Here is a 12,901-nt window from a genome sequence, read left to right on the forward strand (position 1 = left end):
TGGTCTCTTCAGGAGGGGCAGTGGTTACTTCTGTCAGGGTGGTGGTCACCTCAGGAGGGATGCTGGTCTCTTCAGGAGAGACATTAGTCACTTCTGTGTGAACACCTGTCACTCCTGTGGAGACAGTGGTCTCCCCAGTGGGGACAGTGGTTACTTCTGGGGGTTGAGTGGTCCCTTCTGTGGGAAGAACTGTCTCTTCAGAAGAAACAGTGGTTATTCCTGTAGAGATGGTTTCCACAGGGGAGACACTGGTCTCTTCAGGAGAGACATTGGTCACTTCTGTGTGAACACCTGTCACTTCTGTGGATACAGTGGGCACTTCTGTGGGGAGAGTGGTCCCTCCAGTGGGGACAGTGGTCACTTCTGTGGGGACAATGGCCACCTCTGTGGGGACAGTGGTCACTTCTATGGGGAGAGTGGTCTCTTCAGGAGGAACAGTGGTAACTTCTGTAGTGATGGTCTCCTCAGGGGGGACATTGGTCTCTTCAGGAGTGACACTGATCGCTTCTGTGGAGACAGTGGCCACTTCTATAGAGACAGTGGCCACTACTGTGGGGACAGTGGCCACTTCTGTGGAGACAGTGGCCACTACTGTGGGGACAATGGCCACTTCTGTGGGGACAGTGGTCACTTCAGAAGAGACATTGGTCACTTCCATGTAGACAGTGATCACTTTTCTGAGGAGAGTGGTCACTTCCATGGGAACAGCAGTCACTTCTATGGGGACAGTGGTTGTTTCAGTGGGGATGGTGGTCTCTTCCGTGGGAGTGGTGGATGTTTCTAGGGGAACAGTGGTTGCTTCTGTGGGGGTGGTATGCTGCTCTGTGAGGAGCATAAAGACAGTAGGTTCAGAAGGGCCAGTAGGTGGAAGCAGAGGACTGGAAGGAGTCTCTGTCTGCAGCAACACTGCAAAGAAAAACAAAACCCTGTAATTTAGTCAAAATTCTACCACCTTCCTTCTACTCACATGTAAATAGGGTGAGCTCAGCGGGGAGGGAGACTTGGTTATCTGTTTCTGCTTCCTCTCGCCAACCTTCACTCACATATTCAATTGGCAGAGCTCCCAACATACATCTGACACTGTGCCGGGTACAGCTCACAAAACTGAACAGGAGACGGGGCCTGACTTCAGCATCGCTAGAGAAGGCTTCTGAGTCCTGCCACAGAAACTCATGCCATCAAAGACACCATCATACCTGGGTATGCTGTCACCACCACAGTTAAGGCAAGAGGATCACAAGTTTGAGGCCAGCTGGGCTACATTGTGAGCTCTTGTCTTACAGTGAAAATAAAGTAAGTCCGAGAATATTGTTCAGTGGTAGAGAACTTTCCTAGGCGCCCCCCCTCCCCCGGAATGAAAGGCTGGGACTGTGGTTCAGTAATAGAGCACTTGCCTAGAGTCCTCCAGTGAGAGGCCAGGAGTGAGACTCAGCGCTTGCCTGGCAGCTGTGATGAGCTGGGTTCTATTCCTCACACTGAGGGATGAAAGAAGTTGAGTCCTTAAATTTCATTCTTACCCCGACATGGTCCATGAGTGATAAAGATGAAATTCAGAGCGACAACAAAGGCAGTGCTGGTGCCCCGGGTGGCTTCAATAAACAACTGAAGGCAACGGAGGGCGAGGGGAGAAGAGAAACAGTAAGTCCCTGGGAACTCATGTCCTCGGCCCACATGTCACTTTGTTAGAACTACAGTAGTCTAGCGTACCCCCAGCCTCTTGAACCTTAAATCCACCTCTTCCCTGTGCTTTCTCCACCTTTATGATCTGAATCTGAAATGTCCTATAGGCTCATATGGTAAAATACTTGGTCCTCATCTGACAGCACTATTTTGGGAGGATGTAGAATCTTCAGAATACAGGCCACTGAGAGTCAGGCATTTGATGGGAATAGCCTGGACCTGCTTTTAGTACTGTTCCTTGCCTTGTGGTATTTGTGAGTGTGGTGGTTTGAATATGCTTGGCCCAGGGAGTGAGAGGCACTATTAGGAGGTGTGGCCTTATTAGAGTAGGTGTGGCTTTGTTGGAGGAAGTGTGTCACTTTAGTGGTGGGCTTTGAGACTTTCCTCCTAGCTTCTTGGAAGACAGTCTGTTCCTGTTTGCCTTCGGAACAAAGATGTAGAACTCTTAGCTCCTTCTCCAGCACCATGCCTACCTGGACACTGCCATGCTTCCTGCCTTGATGATAATGGATTGAACCTCAGAACCTATAAGCCTATCCCAGGTAAATGTTGTCCTTTATAAGAGTTGTCTGAGAGGCCAGGCAGTGGTGGCACATGCCTTTAATCCCAGCACTTGGGAGGCAGAGGCAGGTGGATTTCTGAGTTCAAGGCCAGCCTGGTCTACAGAGTGAGTTCCAGGACAGCCAGGGCTCTACATAGAAACCCTGTCTTGAAAAACCAAAATAAATAAATAAATAAATAAAATAAATAATAAAATAAAAATAAAAAAATAGTTGCCTTGGTCATGGTGTCTCTTCATAGCAATGGAAACTCAAACCCTGAGACAATGAGCCACCCAGCAAGCTCATGCCACATAAGCCATGCCTTGCCCACCATGATGGGCTGTATCCCCCCCACAAACTGCAGGTCAAAATAAACCTCTTCTTGCATAAGCTGCTCATGTCTCAGATGCTATCACAGAACTCAAGAAAAATAACTAACATGCCACCCCACTACCTCTTCCATTCATCATCCACTCTGGGCCTCTCATCACTACCTGTGCAAATACAAATAAAGTATATTCTCTATGTCTCACCTGCATGGGCTGCTGATGTCCCTTAGGGATGGTGACAGAGCTGTTCATCCATCCAGAGCTCTGAGACCCGACACGACTCCACAGAGGAATGGGAGAACTGCCCGCAGGACTCCCCAGCAGAAGCTTGAGCGTGGTACCTTTTCCAAGGCCGTACATGTGATAAGCAAACTCCACACAGATGTCCCCAGGAGCACAGAAGGGTGGACTCACCAATCTGGCAGACTGCCCTTCCTGGGATAACTTGACTGAATCGAAGAAAATGTAATGCTCCCCTGGGTGAATGGAGGAAACCAGAACAGTAAGACTCCAAACCCAAACGTGTATGCAAGACAAGTCTAGCTGCTTGCTGCAGCCTTATCTAGCTTTCCAAGTGAACACACAACCAAATATGCATGGTAGCATTGTTTTCTTGCTGGTTTTATTTTGTTTTTGGTTTTTTTTTCTGTTTGTTGGTTTGTTTTGTTTTTCAAGACAGGGTTTCTAGCTGTCCTGGAACTCACTCTGTAGACCAGACTGGCCTTGAATTCACAGAGATCCTCCTGCCTCTACCTCCAAGGTGCTGGGATTAAAGGTGTGCACCATCATACCCAGCTGTTTTCTTTAGTTTTTGAGTTATATCTCTCAGGCTGGCCTAGAACTTACAGTGTTCCTGCCTTAACCTCCATGTTACAGGTATGCATCGCTACAACCTGCTCATTTAGGACTCTTAATTGAAGAAGGCCAAAAGACGAAGAAACAAAGTCTACAGCCCAGATTCTATTCACATATACACGAAGCTGAAAATAAGAGTGGATTTTGAAGTCTTAGGGTCAGAGCAAGACCTCAGTTGCTCTTTTCCATCTCACCCCCAGAGCTAAAGATAGAACCTACATGCTAAGAGTCCCACATGCTAAGCAAGTGCTCTCTTGTACACACGCACACACATCCACGCACAGGCACACACGCACACCAGCCCCTCTCTGGGGAATTCTAAGCAAGTGTTCTACCATTAAACTGTACCCATATGGCAAAGTCTGGATTTTCTACTGGGTCACAATGATCCCACTACTCTGACCAATCCAAGCATAGTCTACTTTCTGGCTTTTGCAGTGCTGCCATCAAGTCCCTGCCTAGATGCAGATGCTATGACTCATAGCCTCCATCTCCTCACCTCCATACAGGAACTCTCTTGGGGACCCTGAGATGGGGGTAGGTACACTTTTACTTCCCCAGCTCCAGTGTCCGATGTCTCCATACACCTGTTTCCAGTCACAGAAATGATGGACTCTGTCTTCAAAGTCGCACTGGGGAAAGCTCTCTAGCAGATTGATTCCAAGAGGAAAGTTTGAGCCGCTCTGTCCGTGAGCCCCACCCCACCCCCAATCACTCCAACCCCTAATTCAGCAGGGGTTCCCGAGGCTCTGTTCTCACCCTCACAGGGAGCAATGCTGATGGCATCCACAGCTATGGCGGGCTCCGGGTTATTTCCAAACACACCCACCACCATGAACTAAAAAGGAAAGGAAGCCTGGAGCAAGTGGGCAAACCAATCCTCACTCCAAGCCCCTCCCCTCCAGTCCTCTTCTGAAGGCTGGTGCTAATCATCAACTTGGTACATCTAAAGTCACCTAACAGGCCTCTGGGAATGCCTGTGGAGGGTACGGGAGTGGGGGGGAAGTGGGGCGGAGGAAGAATTATCTTGATTTTTGTTAACTGGGTGGGAAGACCCTTCCACTATGGGCGGCATAATTCCCTAGCTGGGACCCTGGACTGTGATGGTTGAGAAAAGGAGTTGAATAGCAACAAGCCTTTATTTATTCATTGTCCTCTGCTTCCTGAGTGTGGGCAGGATGTGACCACCTGCTTCAAGTTCCTGCTCTCATGAATTCCTCACTGGGGTGGGGTTTGCCCTTGAACTGTCACCCAGAATAAGTCCTTTCTCCCTTAAGTTGCTTTTGTTAAGAGTATTTTGTCACCTGGACAGAAAAAGAAACTAAGACAGTACCTCTCTGGCATTTCCATTCAAAGACCCAGCTCCTACTCCTGATACCCAGGTCCTCAGCTCACACTGAGGGAGGGAACCTACCGTACACAGGGACCCCTAATGCGGACCTTTATCCCCTGTACCTGTATCTGTCCCTGTCCTGTGTAATTGACAGACACAGCCTGCCAGTCAGGTCCAGGGTGTCCTGAGAAGAGAGAGTGTTTCCGGATGTTGCCTACAATGGAGAAAAAACAGAAGAGAAGGAAGTTTACGGGACTTGAGGACAAATTGCACAGGGAACACTAAAGCAATATTTCTCTAGACGCAAGCAAACTTCTCTCATTCATAGGCCTCCCCAACCGTGTGTGTGTGTGTGTGTGTGTGTGTGTGTGTGTGTCTGTCTGTCTGTCTGTCTGTCTGTCCTCCTGCTTTGTATGTGTGTATGTATACAAGAGCACAGGAATGCAATGCATGTGCATACCTATAAATGTATGTGGTATGTATGTGCAGATCTTTATGCAGATGTGCACACACATGGGTATGAAGGTCAGAAGTCAACCTCAGGTGTCATTCCTCAGAAGCTATCCACCTGGGTTTTTGAAACAGAATCTTAGGCTAGCTGCCCAGGGAGCCCCAGGAATTCATGCACTTACCAGTGCCTCCCCAGTGCTAGGATTACAAGCAAGTGTTACTCTGCTTAGCTTTCTACATAGGTGTTGGGGTGGTAGTCAGGTTCTCAAACTTGTGTGGCAAACACTTTCCTGAGATGCCTCCCTGGCTGGCTCACTTTTGATTTTTATTGATTTTTAGATAGTCTCCTGTAGTCTAAGCTGGCTTCAAACTCACTTTGTAGCAGAGACTGGCCTTGAACTTCTTAATCTTCCTGCCCAAACCTTCCAAGTGCTATAATTCCAAGTACCGTCCACCATGGCTGGCAGTGCCTTTATTTCTCTAGTCTCCAATGTCCTTCCTGTTTCTAGCACATGGTACAATCTCAGAAGTACACTGGGTTTCCCTAGACCTTGAGGAGATATTCTCTCTCAATTCTCTGTCAACCCAACCCTCCTAGATGGCCGTGGTCAGTAAACTCTTCTAACCCAAAAATGTAGCGTAGACAAAAAGGGCTTCTTCATGTCCCTGGCCGTGCATTATGTAGTAGAAAGACAGGGTCAGACAGCCGCTGGAGTGGCTCAGGGGACTCAGAAGTACAGCTTTCTGTCCGGGCCTTGCATTGGTAGAGTCCAGGAGCATGTAGTACCCATCTGTGAAAGAAAGGGTCAAGGAAGTGAATGGTTGGGATGGAGGTGAGTCTGTAACGAAGACGGGGGAAAATAAAGACCTGGCCGTGGGGCGCTCCAACAGCCACCCAGAATGAGGCATAGGTCAGGGGGCTACATCGCAACTGGCAGAGCGCTTGGACTGGGTGAAGACCTGGTGTCGCTACAGTAAATAAATCCTCTCAGTAGCAGCCATCACAATCTTGTCCCTTGAATGTGAGTCTTCAGGTCTTTACTTGCCGCCATCCCCCGTCCCCCATCCCGGACACTGCCAAGAGAGTCACTCAAGTTGATGACAGACATCCAGTCTGACCCTGAGAAGTAGGGAGCTCCCACCTAGCATTTCCTTTGCTATTAAGCCAGACAGCCAATCAATCTGAGCTTTGCTTAGTGACGCAACTAGTAACCAAAGAAGGAGGGCACTGAATTGCCTTGGAGAGCACACACCCATGCGTACTCATGCTCAACCACCTTCGGATACCTGCAAACCTTGAGCTGAGAGAGGCCAAGAAGATAAGAGAACAAGCCAATGGTTTCAAATGAAAGGGTAGGGGTTGTTGAAGAACTTTCTAGAAGGTAAGCCTCCCGGAACAGGAAGATGAGTGATCATAACAAGTAAACTGGGAACGGAAATCAAACATCACTTGGTGGATGTGAGGACTATGAGGTGACGAGGAGGAGATGGAGATGGCACTGTGAGGGACGGAGAAGGCAGGCGTGGATGGCAGAAACAGGAAGAGAAAGCCCAGGCAGGAGTACAGGGACAGAATGAATAGGAAGGAGACTGTTTGGCTTAACTGACAGCAAATCTTCCTCAGTAGTCCTCATCTGCCCTGGCTGTTCCAAACCATGGCTTCTTAACAGAAAACCCAAGTGGCATTAAGTCAGGCTTTTGCTGACTAGTCCAGGCTGGCCTGAACTCACGATCTTCCTGCCTCAGCCTCCCAGGTACCTGGATTACCGGCATGGCACACCATGCCTGTCTCTCTGCTTGCTCCTTTCCTCACTTGCTGTCCCTTCCATGGGCGGAGAACGGAACCCAGGGCTGTATGCGTGCTGCACACGTACTTTACTGTGGACCTTCATCCCCCGCTCTTGTTTTTCAGTTGTTTCTGAAACAGGCTCTAGCCCGGGCTGCACTTGCAATCACTATGTAGCCTAGGCAGTTATCGAGCCTCACAGCCTCCTGCCTCAGCCGCCAGAGGGCTGGGGTTACAGGCTTATGCCACCATACCTGGCTCCTTGCAGGTTTTACACACCAATTTTTAACTTCCTGGAATATTTTACAGGGTGGCTACTCAGTAAATACCAGATAATGAATGAATGAATGAATGAATGATGACAAGGAAAGATTGTGAGAAGCAGGTGGTGCTAGGTCTGCTTAGCAGCCATTATGGCAGTGGAGGGAGCTGGAGAAAACTTGAAACCATGCTTCTTCCCATGATCCCCAAGCTGCAGGATGCTTGAGGCTGCTGGGTTTCACCGGCCTGAGCTAGGAATGCTATTGTAGGAGATACACAGGTCTAGGGGTATATACAATACTCACTGCCAGGGTTGGAGAAGTCTTTATCAGGCCCCACACCCGGCTTCCCTGATGATCCCTTCTTCTGGGTCCACTTAGCCCCGGTGGCAGTTGGGACCCAGCTCCAGCCGCAGAGATCATTTAAAGTATCAAAGGTGCACATCTGGGACATGCAGACTGAAAGGAGAGAAAAGAAGAGGTGGAGATGGGGGCGTGGCTCAGTGGTAGAGCCCCTGCCTAGAATCCCCCAGTGAGGGGCTGGGGGCGTGGCTCAGTGGTAGAGCCCCTGCCTAGAATCCCCCAGGGAGGGGCTGGGGGTGTGGCTCAGTGGTAGAGCCCCTGCCTAGAATCCCCCAGTGAGTGGCTGGGGGCGTGGCTCAGTGGTAGAGCATTTGCCCAATGTATACAAAGCCCTGGTTAAACCTCAGTATCAAAAGGAAGGGGCTGTGAGCTTTCTGTCATAAGCGGAAGCTTAGAGAAAATGCTTCAGCTTGGGGTCAGAACTCTGAGGCTCACTCTCAAGCTGTAGTGTTATCAAGCTCTGAGGCCAACCTATAGCCTACTGCTCAAGAATCCTGCTCTCAGTGCAAATTACATAACCTGCCCAGTCTTAGACTTCTCATCTGTAAACTGGGAATTGTGTCTGTGTAAAGTTGTAAATTAAATTATGTTTGTGGCGCATCTAGCCCATGTTCAGTGAGTGTAAATTCCTTTCATAGTGCTGGATTTTCCTTTCCAGTCAGCCTAAAAGGAACGTCCTGCATATATCAGGGTAGTACTATGGGGTGACCCCTACGATGACTTTACAGTTAGATTTTCATGGAACCAAAGACTTCTTTTATTTTAGAGACAGCTTGAAATGTAGCCCAGGCTCACCTCAGACTCGCTGTGTTGCCTAGGATAACCTTGAATTTAGAATCCTCCTGCCTCTACCTCCAGAATGCTGGGACTAAAGGTGTATGCCATGACAAGGGAATCGTGCATGCTAGCTAAGTGCTTTACCAACCAAGATACATCTCCCAACCCACCAAAGGTTTATGGACACACACAGGCTAAGATAGGCCAGCCTATGGCCATGGGTCCTGGCCAGTCACTGTAGGCCAGATATCCATGCAGAAAGGGGACCTCTTACATAGTGACAACTTTAGGAGCCAGGGGTGTAGGGTGAGGTAGTACCAAGAAAATAGAAGCTTCAGTTCATGAGAAACCGGAGTCCTGCTTGCCGAGCTATCTTTACCCCTATTTTGGAAAGTTTGACGGGGGTGGGGGAGTGGGTCAGGAGAGGGAGGGGCACATAAGACAGACAGGAACTCACTCCGATTGCAGGTACCCCGCTGGATAGAGAGGCCATCCAGAGAGATGTCCAGGTAGGCGGTGTTTCCTCTCATGCCTTCAAACATCAGCTGTGGAATTAGAGGCAAAGAGACCCTGAGCCCGTGAGCCACACAACTGGGCCTCCCTTCTTTGTGGCTGCTGGTTTCCACCCTGAGCATCCTAGATGGCATTCATTTCTAACACACAGCACAGGAGTGAGTCAGAGGACAAGTTTTGAGAGTTGGTTCTAGCCTTCTACCACATGGGCCCTGGAGATTGATCTCAGGTCACCAGGCTTGATGCAAGAAACCTCCGTGATTGCCCTCTGGGCTCCCCCTCTGCCACAGCCTACCTTCCTGAGCCTCTTCCTTTATTTAGATCCCTCCCCTACCAGACCTCCTGGTCTGCTCTAGACCTTACCCAGCTTGGTATATCATGGTCTGCTGGTATAGTGACAGTGGTGGGCATCCAAGAGGGACTCTGGGTATTCACGTGTTTCCAGAGCACATAGGGCCGGGGGTTCTCCCGGCCCCTGAGCAGCAGCAGCCTAAGCTGGGCACCCCATGACAGCCCAAACATGTGGAAGGCAAAATGGATGCAAAGTGGGCCTTGCTCCCATATGTCAGGGCTACGCAGGCGTGCCACTCCGCCCCGAGGGAAGGTCTTGGGATCCATGTGCAGGTAATAGCCCTCTGTGGGGAGACAGAGAAGAAAGGGCTGAGACCTTGCTGTCCCCAGAGTCCTTCCCATCCACCCCCGCTCAGCTCTGCTTCCAGCAGCCCCCTCCCAACTTTATCCCCTCTCCACTGTCCTCTACCAAACTTTAGGCTTCCCTCAGACTCCTTACCTCCATTGGGGTACCCCCCGGGGGGGCCAGAAGTGCCAGTCAGGGAGGGCCCAGTAGTCCGAACCCAGTCCCCATCATCTGCAGACATTTGAGACCAGTCACAGAAAGGTCTGGAATTGTCTTCAAAGTCACACTTGGAGAGAATGGCTGGGAAGAAAGAGTCTCTGTGAGGCCTCAGATAGGGTAGAGGGCAAGGGTCAGGTCACAGAGCCACACTGGGAGGCGGGGGTCAGCAAGGTCACTAAGTATAGAGAAGGCCGCCGCTAAGAGCTCAGATCCAGAGCAGAGACGCTGGAGACACAGTATTGGGGGGAAATGTGGAGCTGGCGAGCAGAGAGAGTAGATGACAAAGTTGGGGAGCACAAACTGGGGTCCAGGCTGATTCAGACAGGCTTTCTCTTGGCAGCATATGTTTAGTTGTGGCTGTTATTACTGTTACCTTGGTGTGTGCATGTGTGTGTATATGCATGTGTGATTGTGTGAGCATCTGCGAGCCAAGGGACCCTAGTGATCCTCCTGTCCACTAGCGATCTGCCTCTCCACTGCCGGGACTATGGCATGTGCTATTATGGCAAGCTCTTTACATGGATGCTAGGGGTGGAACTCAGGTCCTTGTGTGTGTGCAGCAAGGATGCTACCTGCTGAGTTATCTCCCAGCATCCCGCCTCACAGTCTCATGTAGCCCAAGGTGGCCTTGAACTCCGGATCCTCCTGCCTCAGCCTCCTGAGTGCTGGGATTATAGGTGTGCACAATACCTAGTCTATTGTTTGGTTATTTTGAGACAAGGTCTTGTGACTATGTAACCCAGGCTAACCAGGAGCTTGTGATCCTGTTTTGGCCTCCTCAGTGCTGGGTGGGCAAGCCTGTGCCATTGTATCCAGTTCTTGTTAATTTGAACAGGACTCTTTTGGGTGGAGTTAGGCCATGTTTTCCCACTGTACCCTCTGCCCTTGGCTGTTCAGGAGCTGCCCTTTGCATGTGTATCCCATGTTTATCTGATTACTGTACCCTGACTACAAGCCCTGTACTAAGACTGGAGTTCATGGTTAGGGCAGATTGTAAGGAGGGAAAGGAGCCCTAAGTAGGTCTGGTTCCAACTCACAATCCTCCCTCGAAGTGTGCACCATCGGCTCCAGGTCTGGAGTGTTCAGTCTCCTTGGGATTAGTTTGGAGAAAGCAAAGAATGTTACCTTTGTCGTTATTCAAATTATCATTAAGACTATGATTATGTTGTGTCTTTCTTCTCTTTCTTTTTTATTTTAAGACAGGATCTCATGTAACCCAGGCTAGCCTCAAACTCCCCTAAGTAACCAAGGATGACCCTGATTAAGCTCATAATTCTCCTGCCTCCACCTTCTAAGTACCGGGTTCACAGGAGTTCACCACCACATCTAGTTTTTTTTCTTTTAGAGACAAAGTCTTTTGATTAGTAGCCTAGGCTAGCCTCAAGTGTTCAATCCTCCTGCCTCCCTCACCCCTAGTGCTAGGATTATAGGTTTGCACCACTACACCCAGCTCTCCTCCCCACCTTACAAACTCAAGAAAGAAGCCCTTCCTCTTTCATCAACTTGGGTCAGAATTTCCCACAATTCAAATGCTATTTGTCCAGAGACCTGCACCCAGGTTCAAGGAACCTAACACACTTCTCATTCCTTGCCACCTTCTGTCTTGAACTCTGGCCTATCAGCTCAGCCCACTGTGGGGTTTTGGAGAGTGTAAAATTCTTTGTCGTTCCCTCCCAGCCTGGAATGTCACCTCAGTTTCAGGACCTGGGGATGTGAGGCTCTCCCCATCCCGGTCAATAGGCTATCTTCTTCCCAATCCCACTGACTGATTCCTTACCTTCCTCCCCAGTCTCCTGACTTTTTATTTTTGAGTCAGGGTCCCATTGTAGATCAGACTTGTCTAGAATTTACTAGATAATCCAGTATGACCTTGAACTCCTGATTCTCCTGTCTCTACCTCCCATGTGCTAGGAATACATCCTGAGCCACCACAGCAAGGTAACGTGGTGCCAGGATTTTGAAGCCAGGGCTTTGTGAGGTCAAGCAAGCCCTCTGTCAGCCGAGTAACATCCATAACTTTTCTCTATAATTTCCTCTCTCCACTAGCATCCCCAGACACAACCCGGTAAACCCCTGACCCATTTGTCACTGCTGTCCCCAGTCCAGCTTACCACACAGGGCTAGGCACTTGTTCCTGGCCCCAGGCAGCCCCCACCAGCAGCATCAGGGTCCAAACTGGAGGAGCCATGGGGGACCTCTGAGGTGGCCCTCAGGTAGAGAAGAAGGTTACAGTGAGGATCTAGGTCGCTTTATAATCACCTGGCCCTCCTCTCTTGTCACCCTTCTGAGGAGGTCATTAAAAAAAATCACAGAATTTGAGAAGTCTCTGGGAATATAAAGTTATCAGAGTTGAAATGGAAAACCCATAGTTATAAACAGAAAAAAACGAGAAAATAAGAAAAAGGGAGACAGAAACAGATCCAGGAAATCTAACATCAAGCAAAAAGTAGTTTGGTAAGAAACAACAAAGGAAAAGAAGATTGAGAGATAGTCTCGCAGAGCCAAGGCTGGCCTCAGAATCATAATGTAGGCAAGGCTATCCTTGAAATGCCGAGCTTTCCACCTCCAAATGCTGGGGTTATGACCATGGTACCTGGCTAAGAAAGCACGAGCCAGCTCTCCCAGAGCTGAAACACTCAGGTCTCTTAACTAAAAGGTACCTAGTGCGGTGGATTCAGAGAGCCACAGAAACTACCTTGTGAAATTTCAGAGTATCAGGGCTGGAAGGAAGGTGGCAGACCCTTTCAGATAGTAAGAAACAGGACACATACTAAGGACCACAGATCCTCATGGCCTCAGTCTCCTTGGTAGCAACCATAGGTTCTAAAGGCAGCAGAACACTCGCCGCAGAACTCTGATGGGAAAATCATTCAAACTTAACATTCTACAACTGAAGTCAGTGGCAGAGGCTGTTGAGGGTCACGTGAATGGCTGGAAATGAGACAGAGAGCTGAAGGACATACTCATAGAGGAAGAAATGTAAGCTGCCAGGAAGCATTTGAAATATGTGTGTGTGTGTGTGTGTGTCTGTGTCTGTGTCTGTGTGTGTGTCTGTGTGTATCTGTGTATATGTCTCTGTGTGTGTGTCTGTGTGTCTCTCTGTGTGTCTGTGTCTATATATGTTTCTATGTGTATGTCTGTGTGTCTATGTGTGTGT

The 12,901-nt window shown here is 49.3% G+C and overlaps 1 protein-coding gene across 1 annotated transcript in view; it reads right to left on the reverse strand.

The window, feature by feature from the left end:
* Zan (zonadhesin) overlaps positions 1-11,932 on the reverse strand; it is a 94,237-nt gene extending 82,305 nt beyond the window's left edge. The window contains exons 1-13 of the mRNA XM_028777870.1: positions 11,856-11,932; positions 10,782-10,834; positions 9,679-9,825; positions 9,252-9,523; positions 8,833-8,920; positions 7,542-7,694; positions 5,816-5,980; positions 4,862-4,953; positions 4,166-4,244; positions 3,906-4,052; positions 2,756-3,027; positions 1,518-1,602; positions 1-906 (exon numbers count right to left, since the gene is read on the reverse strand). The exon at positions 1-906 is cut by the window's left edge and continues 271 nt beyond it. Of these exons, the coding sequence (XP_028633703.1) occupies positions 1-906; positions 1,518-1,602; positions 2,756-3,027; positions 3,906-4,052; positions 4,166-4,244; positions 4,862-4,953; positions 5,816-5,980; positions 7,542-7,694; positions 8,833-8,920; positions 9,252-9,523; positions 9,679-9,825; positions 10,782-10,834; positions 11,856-11,932 (2,536 nt within the window). The remainder of the gene's footprint in view (positions 907-1,517; positions 1,603-2,755; positions 3,028-3,905; positions 4,053-4,165; positions 4,245-4,861; positions 4,954-5,815; positions 5,981-7,541; positions 7,695-8,832; positions 8,921-9,251; positions 9,524-9,678; positions 9,826-10,781; positions 10,835-11,855) is intronic.
* Positions 11,933-12,901: the final 969 nt, after the last annotated feature.

Source organism: Grammomys surdaster, unplaced genomic scaffold (assembly GCF_004785775.1).
Source record: "Grammomys surdaster isolate TR1022 unplaced genomic scaffold, NIH_TR_1.0 316, whole genome shotgun sequence".
Taxonomy (NCBI): domain Eukaryota; kingdom Metazoa; phylum Chordata; class Mammalia; order Rodentia; family Muridae; genus Grammomys; species Grammomys surdaster.